The following is a 15,882-nucleotide window of genomic DNA, read 5'->3' as shown; positions in this document are numbered from 1 at the left end:
TGAATCACTTACTGTAATACTTCTGAGACACCAGTATCTGAGCAGCTGAAAGCAAGCTTGCGGCCTCTTTCAGCGACTGCATGTATTGAAGAAATCTATGGCTAAAAGCCTTCTGGGCCCTATGATGCAGAGCAAGTTTTATTAACACAAATGGTAAACCTGATGAAAACCATCAAATTGGAATTGAATCTCTAATTTCCATCTAGAAGTGTTGCATTATAGTCAAACTTTACAAATAGTTTATGAGGTGTATTTAATTCTGTTAAGGTGCTACCTGTATGATCTTTTGTAAGTAATTGTTTTGAAGTGAAAAAAAAAAAAAACATTTGATGTGTAGTTTGTGTTTTTTTTTTCTTTTTTATGGTGGATGACATGAAGCTGCTAAAAGTAATTGAGGTTTAAAGGATTATTAATCTCAGAGGACATTTATAAATTAAAAGGCTCATACAGTTTACTGCTGGCTATTTGAAATTGCAAGAGAATTTTAAACAACATGTACAGTATGTCTGAAAAAAAAAATCAAAAATATGTTTTAAAGGGATGAGTTTGCTGTGGATTTTACTGAAGATGTAGCAGTTATGCTTTGCAAATAATGTTCAATGGCAGGGGACCTAATATACTAGCTACAGCTAATGACCCGTTGCTCTATAGTCACAGTAGAGCTGATTAACAACACGTTCTAAGTTCCAGCTTTTGGACACGCACACACTGCCCTGATGGATTGCTAGCGGCCACAGCTGGACCAATTACCTAAAGTTGTTCTTCTACTATTCAGATGCGTACATTTATTCCCCATCGCACAAAGTCTCCTCAAGGAAGAAAAATCCAGCATCGAATTAGATGACGTCAAACCAGCAGAAAGGACTTTTTGCTTGCTTTGTATCTACTGTACTAAAATACTGTCGCAGACGATCTCGTCGCATCTACGAGTGAAACAGGACTCGGGGAGACCAGATGGGATTCCAAATTTGCCATTTTTATTAATAGAACTAAATAAAATAACAGTGAATCCCTGTTTGGGCCAGGGTTCACGCCAAAAATAATAAAATAACTAAATCCCTCACTCTCTCTGTCATCATCTCACACTCTGTCACTCACTGTTATCTTCTTTCTTCTACACACTCTCACTTTCTCTCTCTGTTGTTCCTGCTCTCTCCACTCTCTCTGTCTTCTGTTTTTACTGCACACTCCAGACTTTCTTCATCACTTTTAGCCTATTACTCTGTCCCTCACAGGCATGCACAACCACTCGCTCTCAAGTCTGTGCACCTTCTCCTGCTCACAGCTTGCCCCCTCCCCTACTTATAGCCTCGGGGGAGGGTTCCGCCCAACATACGGGCACACACACGCATGCACACACACACTAACTACCTTAATGCTAATGGCGTGCCCCGTTCCTGTACAATACATGCAACACGAAACAAGACATGACAAACACAGAGTCCAGCAGGATGCCATCGCCTGGGTCCTTACATAGCCTCCCCCTTAATCCCTCGTCCCAGAGGGAAGGACAAAGTCTCAAAAACGACCCGGTGGTCAATGGCGTCGTTGCGGGCGTGGTCTTCCCCCTTGTGTGGGTCCCCAGCCACAGGGGACAGACGGCCAGAGCCCAGTGGCGCAGAGGCCTCAGGCAAGGGGCAATCAGAAACAGGCGAACCAGGATGGGGCAGGAGGGAATCATCAATGGCTCCTTACCTGGGAGGGGATCTAATTGGATCCCCTCCCAGGTAAGGAGCCAGCTGGTCCCGGTGCAGGGCCACCTTGAGCCCTCTTCGTGGCAACTGCACCCAATATACAACCTCCTCAATCCACTCCAGGACCTGGCAAGGCCTGAGACAGTGGCTGTCCAACTTGGGGCAATGACCCCTCTTCCTCCTGGGGCTGTAGACCCAGACCAGCTCTCCAGTGTTAAACTGGCGCCCTTGAGTCTGGAGGTCGTAGTTCTGCTTCTGCGTGACCCCAGCAGCCTGCAGCTGGTCCCGGGTGAAGCCAGTCTTGCAGCCTCCTGGCATACTCAGGACCCTGGGATACACGGGGGGGGGGGGGTATCTTGGGGGCGGCTGAAAACCATTTTGGCGGGTGTGTGGAGCTCACATCCCTGCATGAGCGGGGCTGGAGTGCATGCAGCCGAGTGCTCCACAGCAGAGTGACAGGCCAGGATCACCAGAGTCTGGTGGGTGTCCCAGTCCCTTTGGTGGTTGCCGGTGGTCACAGCCAGCTGCACGGCAAGCATGCAGTTAAAACATTACACCACTCTGTGGGTGGAGTGGGATGGTCCTGGTCTTCTTAATCCCCAGGCACTGGCACATCTCCACAAAGACCCGGGATTCGAAGTTGCGCCCCTGGTCTGCATGGAGCTCCTGGAGGATCCCAAACGCCTCCTGGAATGGCAAATAGTATGCCTCCGGCCACTTAGTGAAACAGTCGAGGGTCACCAAGACGAACCGGTTCTCCTTCTCTGAGCATGGAAAGGGGCCCAAGACATCCATGGCAACCCTCTCCATGGATCCGCTGACCTGGTACGTCTGGAGGGGGGCGCACGACCGGCCCGGGGGTCCTTTCTAGCCTCGCAGGGGTCACAGCTGCCACCTAACCTCCCCTGTCGCTGGCTCCTTCCATTGGCGCTGGAGGACTCCATCTTTCAAGGCCAGTCCAGACCACTGCGACCACAGCCCTCGGGTGGCAGTGGAGTGCCAAGCTACTTCCTTCCAGGGGGACCTCTGCTGGTCCTCCAGCCACTGTATCACTGGACGCAGGTCCGGGTCATCTTCCTGGTGCCTCATTTATTCGATTCTCCACTGGTACCACCACGCAGCATCTCTCCTCCTCCCCTCTGGACAATGTAGCCTCTCTCTCCGCTTCCTGCTACAGTGCGCGCAGCCCTCAGTGTCTATAGTTTCAATTGTATTTTGTTCATTTCTGTGTTTTGTGTAAATGATTTGAGAGCCAGATGCTCCACCTGAGACGTGCTGCCAGCCTAGGTTTAAATATAGGAGACCAGAATGGGTTTTGACTAGAAGAAATACTGCTGCAAGTGCTGCATTGGTGGTGTTAGGAAAGGGATCCACAACCAACATAGGTGTGGGTTAGTGCACATTCTGACTTGTACAATAGGAGATGCTTAATTAAAAAAAAAAAAAAACATAAATAACAGAACTCCCAAAATCTTTCTAAATTAATTGAATCATGAAAAAAGTACATTTGACAGTGAGCTGGATTGGAATTTGTCTTGATACACGATATATTGCAAATGTTGAATTCACTTCAACGGGAGGTGAGACTGACTAATTTCATTAGAAAGACAGCTGTACAAGACGAAGGGCCCACAAGAAGCACTGCATTGCCCCTTGTGCTCCCACAGTGTAACATAAAGTATGACTTGGCTGCTATTGCGCAGCGTGTGGAAAGTGTCCATTGGATCAACAGCACAAGGTTTAGAGTGTTATTTATGGAAACAGGTACAAAACAAAAAAGATACAGTATTTTCAAAATTCTGATCTCATAACATGTAGTTAAGGGTTATATTAAGCAATGGGCATCTGAACTCCAATTAAGAAGCAGAATTAATCAACAGAAAGCCACACCTCTGGGGAATAGGAAAGGGATTTAAAGGAGTTATTGTCAAGCGTCGGATAACAGTGTAGTCAAACTGGAGAGTGAAGAAGGGATTCCTTTTTAAATAGTGTGAGTATTATTAATGATATTATGTGTGTTAGTTGCTGAAACAAAAATGTAATAATATTTATAATATTATAAATGGATTGGAACGCTATGTAAGCTATTTATGTAATGTGGGCAATACATAAAAAACATGTAGTAAAATGAAATTTAAATTCAATTAATAAAAACAGCTACTGGTTTGCACATTATACTAACTATTATAGCCATGGGGCAGTACAATTACAACTGTAGTAGAGGACAAGGTCAAGCAAGTGTAGTAAATTACAGAGACGTATGGTAATGGGAGGTGCAATGGATGGTAAACCACATTAAAGCATGGTAAGTATAAATATGGGGAAAAGTTAATGTTACAAAATAAGAAACAAATGAAGACCTTTTGTTTTATTAGTTTGTAAAATGTGCAGGAGTTTTTTTCTTTTTTTTTTCCTTATAAATAGGAGTTATTTATAGACTGGAGTAAATGCTTGAAATATGTCCCTATGCCTTCAAATTACATTCGACTGGTAGGGTTCCAGAATCAGTTCTCCTAAATAACCCGACTAACCCTGTGCTGGAAATCCATTCACAGCGGTGGCAGCTCTGGGATATATTTGAAAAGAAAAGAAATATCAGACTTTCTACCTTACATTGTTACATGTGGTAGTGTTTTGCTAAAATAAGGTGTTTGGCTTTGTAAAAAAGAAACAGGTTGTTTAATTTTATATATACAGGAAACATTATATAGATAGCTAGATAGATAGATAGATATGAAGCAATAATGTTATTTTGTTTTACAGGTATCTGGCATGTTTAAAGCCAACAGCACTGGAATCACAATGCAAGAAAAACCAGTAGGAAACCATTCTTATACTGACTTCATTTTTATTGGATTTCCAGGATTTTCTGAATACAAGCCTTATCTTTTCATTCCTTTCTTTCTCATGTTTCTAGTGGCTGTAGTTGGTAACTCTGTAATAATTTTTGTAATCAAAACACAAACAAGTTTACATTCCCCCATGTACTTTTTAATCTTTGCCATTGCAATTGTGGATCTAAGTGCACCAATAACATTTGTCCCAAATATGTTCCTTAACCTTGTATTGAACCTAAATGGAATTTCTCTGTACGGTTGTCTTGTCCAAATGTTTTTTATCCATTTGATAAGCACCTTTGAATCAATCATACTTATGATGATGGCTTTGGATCGTTATGTTGCCATCTGTAACCCATTGCGCTATAATGATTACATGAATAGTTCTACTTTCTGTAAGCTATCTGTTGCATTCCTGATAAGAAGTGGATTATTCATTTCTGCCATTGTCATCCTTGCTAGTACTCTTTCATTCTGTTTTTCAAATGTTATTGAGCATTTCTATTGTGAGCACATGGCACTAGTTGGTTTGGCTTGTGGGGAGACAACCAAGAACAGCATAATGGGACTACTGACTATTTTCTGTATACCAGGTATCGACCTTTTGTGCATCTGCTATTCATATATTAACATTTTCTGTGCAGTGCTTAAATCTGCATCAGGAAAAGCACGTCAAAAAGCAGTCCATACCTGCGGCACTCATTTGATTGTCATTCTTGTGACATATCTCTTAGCTTTGTGTTCATATCTTGCATATAGAATAAGGAACTCCATGTCCCCCGATGTTCATATTCTAATAAGTCTTTTATACCTCCTTTTTCCATGTTGTTTCAATCCAATTATTTATGGTGTCAGGACAAAAGAGATAAGGGAACACATTTTGAAAATGGTTAAAGGAAAGAAAATAGACCCAGAAAACATTAAGGTAGCAAGTATAACAAGGTAATACATTAAAGGAAAAGGGGAACTACTATTGTTTTAACCAATGTGTATAAGACCCAGAAAACAAAAAAGAACCTGGTTTCTGGTATGTGTGAGTCAACCTGAATAAGAAATTGAATGTGCAAATACTGTGCTGGAGCACCATCATGCGAGTACAAGTGGAGCAGGTGTACCTATTGCCACCTCCCACCCACAGACAGACGCAGGCTCTGCACAGCGAATGTGACTGGAGACTGAATCACACCTTAATGAAAGAGCTGCACAATTGCACAAAGTGTATAACCTGTGTAGTGTCACTGGTGCTCAGTACTACAATACCTAGTCTGAAGATTGGCTTAAACAGTGTGAGCCAACAAAGAGCGGTTACTTCTTAAAGACATTGATGTTTGAATTTGTAAAGTCTTGTTTCTGTCCCCCAGAGACCACACTACCACCAACAAAAACAAAACAAATAAACCCCCTGAAACCTGTGTCTTGATCATAAACACGGTTCTTCTTTGGCTCTGATACTACAGTGGAAACATAAACTGAAGACACAATAATATAACCTTTTAGCATTTTAACCTTTTTACAGTTTCTATTTTGTCTTTTTTTCTTTTCTATTTTTCTTAGGGCAGAACTTAGTTTTAGCTTTTACAGTACAGACCTCATAGTTTTGAAGAAAAAAACAACACTGCTGATGTTTGAGCTTTGTCAATTTTTATTAAAGTATCAGATTACTAAACTGATTTATTAACAAATATATGTACGAAAGCAATGTATGAAACCAACATCACAGTTTCTGTTCAGTATTTACAAAAACAATAATGTAAATGTGCTATGTTTCTCAATAAAGTGAAAATGACTTAATGAAGCCAACGTAAAATGTCTGCACATTTGTAAAACTGTTCATTTGTACTATAACAAATCGCCAATATACTTCACGAATAAATACACAAACATTAGTGGGCCACAAACCCAGTATTCATTCTCTTTTTATTGATTGAGTGGTTCTGAAATATGAAGTAGGCTTTATCCCTTCTCTGTCCTTCTCACACTCAAAATGAACACACTGCAACCCTCCTTCTGAAGAGGAGCTATTTGTATATATATAAAAAAAAAACTTTAAGTTTCAAAATGTTAAAGTGCATTGAACAACATGCCCATAGAAACCCCCACCTGAGGGCCATGGCAGATCAAACGTGCAGCTCGAGTCCACAGATGTGTGCAACATAAGCAACAGACCTGCTACAGTGCCCCAAATCACAGAAACCTTCTACTGGGCAAGACAGACCTGTTTAAATTGGAACATTGTGGGCTATGTTGCTCAATGGACTATATTTCTGGGCTATTAAGGCATAAAGAAACAGTGAAAACATATTTTAGGCTAGCTGTGAACAATAACACAAAAAGTCCTTAAATTAAACAGACAATGATATCCTTGTTTAGCTGAGTGATAATAGTTAATATGTGTGTGCTTATACATGCTTCTGGTCACACTTTTTTCTATGTATTTTTTTTTCACTTCTTGTTCACGGAAAAGGATCAATTGTCCATTACATGGCATTGTACTTTAGCACAAGCAATTGCCACATCCAATTATGTAACTGCATGTAGCCAAGAGACACCCAGGTGGTCATTTAGATAACTAGCCCATTAGCACTGCAGCTAATCTGTACACACTGTACCTCACACTCTGTTTGTACCCTGCATTATTCCAGTTGTTGGAAAACGTTTTAACCCTTTGTAGTACACATCTCAATATTTTCAACTGAAATTAAATCATGATATGATAATGTATGTGAAGCATAGACTGTGTGTATACAACTGCAATCTATTATATAAAAACATCACTACCCACACATGGAATTTCTACTACTAAGCCATTAAATGATGTTCTCTCTCAGTCTATATTGCCTTGCATCGTTTTTTGCTGAGATCATTCCCACATACTTTGCCATATTTGAAATACCAGTCTATTGCAAGGAGTTACCATTAAAGGGTTAACTACGCTGCCCAGACCACTGTAATAAAGTAGGAGTAGAAAAATAGCCAATAGAAGACTGATAGCAATTCTATCGAGAATTTCCAAAAGTGCTATAAATATAGCCACCCTTAGGGTTTTTTAAGAGTGTGCCTTTCTGGATAATATTTTTGTAAGTACCATAGACTATAGTTGATTATGTAGACCTGCCCTTTTCTTTAAATATCTGGTGAATTTTGAGAAGTAATATACAGTCAGTGTTCACACACTGTTGTGCAGATGAACCAATGGTCCTGGGAAGTTAGGGTTTTCTTGTTGCTCTGTAAGTGATCTGGTTGAGTAGTGCTTTGCTGCACAGAATTCTTCAGATAATCCGGTTAACTTTATGGAGAGCTATTTGACGAAAATGATGCCCTACAGTATGTGTCATCTGATTTGTGTTTGTGGATTATATATGTAAATGTACATTTAATAGATTCACTGATGGATTCACAGACCCCAATTACCACTAATCTTGGACTACCTAATAATAATCCAAGATTAGTGCTAATCAGGGTCAGTAAAAGCAGTTGTAAATGATTTAACTTGTGTGTAAAATGTTGTTTAATGTTTTTTTTTTCAGTTTGGTTTACCAATAATAATCAGATTAGTGTTTGCTTTTACACATAGGAATCACTTTTTCAATTTTCCCTTTCAAGGTAAAACTGAACAGTAAGCAGTCACCAGCCATGCGAGAGGAATCTGTAGAACGTAGTAACCTTTCCCACACCACGTTTATTTTGATTGGATTTCCAGAACTCTACGAGTACAGACGTTTACTTTTCTTTCCCTTTTTCCTTATATATGTGGTTGTTTTGATAGGAAATTCAGTTATCATCTATGTGATCAAAACAGCTGAGAGTCTCCACACTCCTATGTATATATTAATTTCCTACATGGCAGTTATAGATATTATTGTACCAACAGCTATTATTCCCAACATGCTGCTTAGCCTGTTATTTGACTGGAACAGGATTACTTTGGCTGGCTGCCTAACTCAGATGTTTTTTGTTCACTACATCTCTTCATTTGAATCGACTATCCTCTTAACAATGGCTTTGGATCGGTATGTCGCTATTTGTAACCCACTGCGCTATGCTGAAATCATGAACACATCTGTCTTTTTAAAAATGGGTATTTTTTCAGTTATCAGAGGTGGGGCATGGATGTCTACCCTGATTATTCTTGCTCATCCTCTCTCTTTCTGTGGATCAAATATAATCAATCAGTGTTACTGTGAACATATGGCACTTGTTTCCTTGGCTTGTGGTAGTATCACTTTAAATAACATAACAGGGCTGTTAATGGCTTACACTATTGTCGGGTTTGATATTAGTTGCATACTTTTTTCTTACATAAGGATCATAACTGTGGTCATCAAAACCGCATCTGCAAAAGAGCGTCAGAAAGCTTTTCATACCTGCAGCACCCACCTGATAGTTATGTTTTTCTTCTACCTGTCAGGTAGTGTATCATTTGTAGCATACAGGGTCAGCAATACAATTCCTACAGATGTTCACACTCTGCTAAGTGTTATGTATTTAGTTGTCCCAGCAAGTGTAAATCCCATTATTTATGGAGTCCGAACCAAAGAAATCAGGCAAGTCATTGTGAAAATGTTTAGAAGAAGAATCCTTGTCTCCAGTAATGTTGTTACTGTAAAGACTTAACATAAAGTTATCTAAATCTACTGTCTTTTTTTTTTTTTGCATTGTATGAACATATAACAATCTGAGGATGTAATGGTGAAATTAAAGTAAAACTGAATATGAAAGTATATTAAAGTTTCTTTTCCTTGAATGCATTGTGTAGATTCATGTATATACGTAACAATAAAACAGTCAGAAACAGAAATGTGAAATACTGCATTTACACCTGGAATTGCTTTGAAAGGGAAAGACTGCAACACATTAAAGCAACATGATTCACCCCCTTTCCATGTCCTGGTATAGAAACTAGAATACCAGTATGTTTCTTATATACCAACAGAGCCCTTCTTTATACACCAACAGTGCACACTCTACTTGAGTAATGAAAAACCTCTGAAGTTCAACCATGTCCTTGAATGTTATTTGTGTAAGATGTGGGTACCGGCACTACTGCAGTTACAGTAAGAGACAGATGGTTGATGTGGCTGTCTTAAGACTATAGGAACACAGTAAGGCTGCAACGCGGCACAGCAAGTGTTTGCTGTACAAATTGAACTTTGTCATACAGACATTAAATCACTGCCAAAATTCCCCCACCCCCCATGAATTTACTTCAAGTTTAAAAAGCACTGTATCAGTGCAAAGTAGACTTGAATTTGTAAACTGGCCGATGATAAATATGCTGTATATGATTAATTGCCAAGGTTTGTACACATCGCAAAGGGCCTGGGCTAAAATCAAAGTCTCATTGACTTGAATTCTAGGGTGATCTAATTTAATAGGATAAAGTTGAGTCTTTTTTATGTTCCCAATGTTTTACTACTTCAGCTAGCAGGCAATTCCATGCATTCTAAACTTACTTTTACTCAGCTTCTACCTGTATGTATGTCCTCTTGTTCAACTCTTTTTGCCAACATTGTGTCCCAATATGATATGAAGTTGTAGCAATAGTCTGCACCAAAACAATATGGTAATATATTTATATTAAAGCTGTAAATTAAGAGAACTGTTAAGGAAACTGTTCTGTATTTTGTGTACAGAAGAATCTCAGAGTTACACACCGCACAGTTACAAACTGTCAAACAAACACAACTTCAAATGGGAAACAGGGCTCCTGGTTACTGTAAAAACTATGAAGATTTGAATAGTCATATACAGTTGTTTTCCTGGCTGTTTTTTTGTTTTTCTTTTCTTATTATTATTGCTCAGGTTAAAGCTATGGTACACACACATCAGATAACTGGAAATAATTTAAAATTCACGGGGTGGGAGTCATGGCTGCGAGAGGGAGTGTTTTTTGCAATTTAGGATTGGAGGCTTGGCCTCTAGACAAGGGAGAGAGAAAAGGACGGGCCAGACTCCAACCGAGAGAGCCTTCCCTATGGAGTCGAGGCTACCACAATATTGAGAGAGGAAGAAGTGTTAGTGAGATAAAACAAGGTAAATACTCTACCCTCAGTCATTCTGCATTCTGTAGCAATCTGAATACATGTTGGATTATAATTAACAGTTAACAGATTTCATTCTCCTTGGCTGTTATGCATACTTTGGTGACATCTTCCTGAATTTATCTTCTTTTCATACAGTAAACAATTGAAATTAAAATATGGACATCGTAGGGGACTCCTGAGTGGCGCATCCATTAAAGGAGCCCTATAGCCTGGAGGTCACCGGTTCGAATTCAGGCTATTCCACTGCCGACTGTGGACGGGAGATCCCAGGGGTCAGCACACAATTGGCCGAGCGCCACCTGTAGGGGGAGGGCTTAGGTCAGACGGGGTGTCCTCAGCTTGCCGCGCACCAGCGACCCCTGTAGACTGGCAGGGCACCTGCGGGCTTCCCTGTAAGCTGCCCAGAGCTGCGTTGTCCTCCAACGCTGTAGCTCTGGGTTGGCTGCATGACGGGCCTGCAGAGTGAAAAGAAGCAGTTGGCTGACGGCACACACTTCAGAGGACAGCGTGTGTTCGTCTTTGCCGCTCCCAAGTCTGCTAAGAAATAAATAATAATAATAATAAAGTCAGTACAGGGGTGGTAGCAGTGAGCCAAAATACAGTCTAAAATACAATTGGGCATTTCAAATTGGGAGAATAACAGGGTAAAATCAATTGGACTAAATTAAAAAAAATAATAATATGGACATCGTAAGAAAGGGATTTACCTATTCTATAAATTATGAAGGAAGTCGAACCAGAAATATATATATAAAAAAAATAAATCATGACAATGACATGTGTGGTGCATGTATGATGCCTTTCACCTGGCAATGCCAGAGGCAATATTTAACACAGCCCTAATAATTCTAACATAGGAAAAAGACATGCAGAATAGATGAAATCCTACTATGGCAAAAACTACAACCCCACTATGCTGTTAAGGGTTGTGTCTGCCCAAGCCAATTGTACCACAGCCATGTGGTCACAATAACAGTGCTTAATTATAAAACGCCAATCTATTAGCAAGAAAGGTTTTTATCATAACTGCTAAAGTAGCTTTCAGAACACCAAATAACAATATTATGGCCACTCATTTTTTTTATTATTATTTCTGAATAATGCAAAAGATTACATATCGCCTTATACCGATCTATTGCCATGGCCAACACGATGGTGGTTTCCATTGTGACAAATTAATGAATACAAAATATTTGAGTAAGACAGCTCCCAAATAGTTAGAAAGTTTAGAATCAGGTTTGGTAAAAATGCAGTGACAATGCCAATGTCAACTAAAGCTAAAATGGAAATGGAAAGGTACATTGGAGATTGCAGACTCGCTTTCATTTGAATTAGAATAATAAGTCAAATATTGCATGTTGTGTTCGCTATGTATATAATTAAACAATAAATACAATGAAAATGTTTCCCATTAAAAAAAGGGAATCCAAGTAGAATGACTTCTGATAGATGAAAAAACGTCCATTGATAATTGGTCAGAACAGAGGTCAACCAAGCACAGTCCAAAATTGTGTTAAGATTAGGGTTATGATATGGATTCATTGTGCATTAAGGTTAAGATGAGAGTTAGGGTTAGGGTTGGTGCTCAGTTTGTTTTATTTTTTATGATTTAATAAATGTATATAAACATGTTAATTATTGTTTCTCTTAGGTAAACTCCTAATTGTTGTATTATTTTTATGTAAAATGAAATGCTGTTAAAGGGCCAGGATTGTGTTTGTTTCAACCCTAAATCATCTCTTACACTATATGTATTAGCAGCAAGCTGCCTGTTGTATCAGGGGCCTGCTGGCTCTGAAGCAATCCAAAATGGAACACAGCTCAGCCATGCACAGCCATGCACAGCCCGAAGCTACTGTATCTTGATTTAATAACACAGCTCAAATTGCAAGTCAGTATACTATGCTGCTCAGGTTAGGGTTAGGGTGAGGGTTAGGGTAAGGGTTTGGGTTAGGATTGGGGTTCAATCAACATGTAAACAGCAATGTGTTACCTGACAATAAACATCTTGAATTACATAAACAAAATCTAAATAATATTTAAGATATGCATATGCAGCAGTGTGGAGTAGTGGTTAGGGCTCTGGACTCTTGACCGGAGAGTCGTGGGTTCAATCCCCAGTGGGGGACACTGCTGTTGTACCCTTGAGCAAGGTACTTTACCTAGATTGCTCCAGTAAAAACCCAACTGTATAAATGGGTAATTGTATGTAAAAAAAATAATGTGATATCTTGTGTAACAATTGTAAGTCGCCCTGGATAAGGGCATCTGCTAAGAAATAAATAATAATAATAATAATCTTTAAAGCATCATTATATTAGTTTCACATATAGTGCCTTTCATTACATTCAGATCACTTATAATAGCCAGTACCTGGATTAGTCATTCATAGACCCAGGTGAAAAGTGGGGAGACTAAGTGCATACAAAGTGATAAACACCCTCCCCCCCCCTCCCCTCCCCTCCCCTCACTTACGGTAATACTTCTGAGACACCAGTATCTGAGCAGCTGAAAGCAAGCCTGCGGCCTCTTTCAGCGACTGCATGTATTGAAGAAATCTATGGCTAAATGCCTTCTGGGCCCTATGATGCAGAGCAAGTTTTATTAACACAAATTGGTGTGATACTGAAACTCTAATCCATCCAGAAATGTTGCATTATAGTCAAACTTTCCAAATAGATTACGAGGTATGTTTAATTCTGTTAAGGGGTTACCTGCATGATTTTTTTGTAAGTAATTGGTTCGAAGCAACAACAAAAAAACAAAAAACATTTGATGTGGGTTTTTTTTTTTTTTTTTTTTTTTTTTTTGTTATAGTGGATGACATGAAGCTGCTAAAAGTAACTGAGGTTTAAAGGATTATTAATCTCAGAGGACAATTATACATTAAAACACCTGATACAGTTTACTACTGGCTATTTGAGAATTTTAAACAACATGTATGTCTTAAAAAAAACAAAAAACAAAAAAAACATCCAAAATATGTTTAAAGGGATGAGTTAGCTGTGGATTTTACTGAAGATGTAGCAGTTATGTTTTGCAAATAATGTTCAATGGCAGGGGACCTAATATACTAGCTACAGCTAATGACCCGTTGCTCTATAGTCACAGCAGAGCTGATTAACAACACGTTCTAAGTTCCAGCTTTTGGACACGCACACACTGCCCTGATGGATTGCTAGCGGCCACAGCTGTACCAATTACCTAAAGTTGGTCTTCTACTATTCAGATGCGTACATTTATTCCCTATCGCACAAAGTCTCCTCAAGGAAGAAAAATCCAGCATCAAATTAGATGACGTCAAACCAGCAGAAATGACTTTTTTTCTTGCTTTTGTATCTACTGTAATAAAATATAATAGTGCCCAAAACTCAAAATCCACTGTTAGTTTAATTTCCCAGCCCGTTTTCAACTCCAACATGCCTTTTGCGTATATTTTTAGAATTCTGCATATATATTCTCTGCACAGATTAAGCTACCTTACATCTCTGTTACAGACACGTAACTCTACTTATGCACTAATGTCAAATGCACCTCCTGTTAAAATCCCTAAACTGAGATCTAATATGGGCCAAAGTGTCCTTGTATATCAAACATCTCATTTCTGCAACTCATTGCCTTCGAACATAAAGCCTGCCTCTTCACAACACCTTTTTAAATCACTCATAAATATTTATTTAAAATTTGACCAATGTTCTAAATTCTGTAAATAAAGACTATGACCAGGATCATGTGAACTGGCACTGCTCCATTTATTTTGTATTACTGTTTGAATAATTTGTTTACTTTTGCCATTGATTTTATACTGTTGTTATTTCTTGCCCCCTTCTCTTACCAGGACCCCTTGAAATGATATGTATATCTCAAGGGTTCTGTCCTGGTTAAATAAATAAATGAGTGAAAAGGCACACCTAGTATGAACAGAGTTGAATCCCCCACAGTTATGTAAAAACTCTATACCCTCTTGCCACAGCCTTTAATATCTCATTTCATATCAGTGAAGACATAGAATACTTACTTGTATGGTATAGTAAGGGTTCTTACAGTGTATTTGTTCAAGATCTTGCAGTTCAACAAGTATGGTGCTTAAATATAGCAGTTCTGTGTATTTTTTAAAGCACTGCTTCTCTTGTTTACAGCTGTCCACACTTCAAAATAGAGCAACTGCAATATATAAACATTGAAAGAAAAATCCAAATCTATATTCCATGTCAGCTTATTATTATTATTATTATTATTATTATTATTATTATTATTATTATTATTGTTAATAATAATAATAATAATAATAATAATAATAATAATAATAATAATAATAATAATAATAATAGTTGTTTTGCTGCTGTGATTATTCAAAAAGTTCCCCATTTAATCACTCGTCAGGGGTACCAATACATTATATGACCTTTACATTATTTTTATTGGGATTTGTTTGCATGAACTTTGCTTACTCTGTTGAAAACTAGCAACCCCTGTTATTGCTTGTCATTTGCCATTAAGTGTTGTATCTCGCAAGTACAAAATAACAAACCTCACTGGATAAAATAAATTAGCCATGGACATCATCTGGTCCCAAGATGAAAACACAGTTGCTCATTATTTACACCAAAGCCAATTAAACCAGTTTCTAGTCAATGGCCTTAATTGGTCACTCAAGGTTTCAGTTTATTTTCTAAAGTAAGTGTAGCAATTAACAAGATAAGAACACACACGCATTGGAAAATCAGGCACAACAGGTTGTTTTATAGTCTAAAAAGCAAAGCTACAGTTAGAAATTAAATTATAGAAATACTGGTTTTCCTTCAAGTACAATTATTATTATTATTATTATCATTATTATTATTATTTATTTCTTAGCAGACGCCCTTATCCAGGGCGACTTACAATCATAAGCAAATACATTTCAAGTGTTACAATACAAGTAATACAATACAATGCTGAGATGCTCAATTTGATGTGAACCAAACTTTCTCCTTCACTAGTTGTTTGATAATTAAACTATTGTAACTGCAATTCCTGTATGTCCTTCACATATTTAAGCTGTACTGCCTAGAAAAAAAAAAAAACATGTTGGTCCCATACTGTACAGCCTCAACCTTCAATGATATTCGAGGTTAAGCTGCAGTGATGCCTGACTCTCATTGAAGGTGTTTGTCTGTCTGCAATGACCAGAACTCAAATTTGCCCAAGCAAGTTGATAAAGGTTGCTGTACTGTTGGCAGTGCTTCCTTTCGCCAGACTGAATTTATATATTGTTTTATTCCTTCATTGCGTTCTCCAAGGCGCTCTGCATTGGATAGATAATCC

The 15,882-nt window shown here is 38.7% G+C and overlaps 2 protein-coding genes across 2 annotated transcripts; both read left to right on the top strand.

Annotated features, from left to right (window-relative positions):
* The first annotated feature begins 4,493 nt into the window (after positions 1 to 4,493).
* On the top strand, positions 4,494 to 5,957 carry LOC131737857 (olfactory receptor 52K1-like). Its single transcript, XM_059029639.1, has one exon. It carries the CDS (start codon positions 4,497 to 4,499, stop codon positions 5,475 to 5,477), a length of 981 nt encoding a protein of 326 aa, XP_058885622.1. The 5' UTR covers positions 4,494 to 4,496; the 3' UTR covers positions 5,478 to 5,957.
* A 2,207-nt stretch (positions 5,958 to 8,164) lies between these two features.
* LOC131737856 (olfactory receptor 51E2-like) lies at positions 8,165 to 9,207 on the top strand. The gene has a single exon (XM_059029638.1). The coding sequence runs from the start codon at positions 8,165 to 8,167 to the stop codon at positions 9,143 to 9,145; it is 981 nt and encodes a 326-aa protein (XP_058885621.1). The 3' UTR covers positions 9,146 to 9,207.
* Positions 9,208 to 15,882: the final 6,675 nt, after the last annotated feature.

Source organism: Acipenser ruthenus, chromosome 8 (assembly GCF_902713425.1).
Source record: "Acipenser ruthenus chromosome 8, fAciRut3.2 maternal haplotype, whole genome shotgun sequence".
Classification (NCBI taxonomy): Eukaryota; Metazoa; Chordata; class Actinopteri; order Acipenseriformes; family Acipenseridae; genus Acipenser; species Acipenser ruthenus.
This window is presented reverse-complemented; position numbering and strand designations above follow the sequence as displayed.

Bases quoted from the DNA above. Each gene is read 5' to 3' on its own strand.
- LOC131737857 (XM_059029639.1), top strand. From the start codon at position 4,497: ATGCAAGAAAAACCAGTAGGAAACCATTCTTATACTGACTTCATTTTT.
- LOC131737856 (XM_059029638.1), top strand. From the start codon at position 8,165: ATGCGAGAGGAATCTGTAGAACGTAGTAACCTTTCCCACACCACGTTT.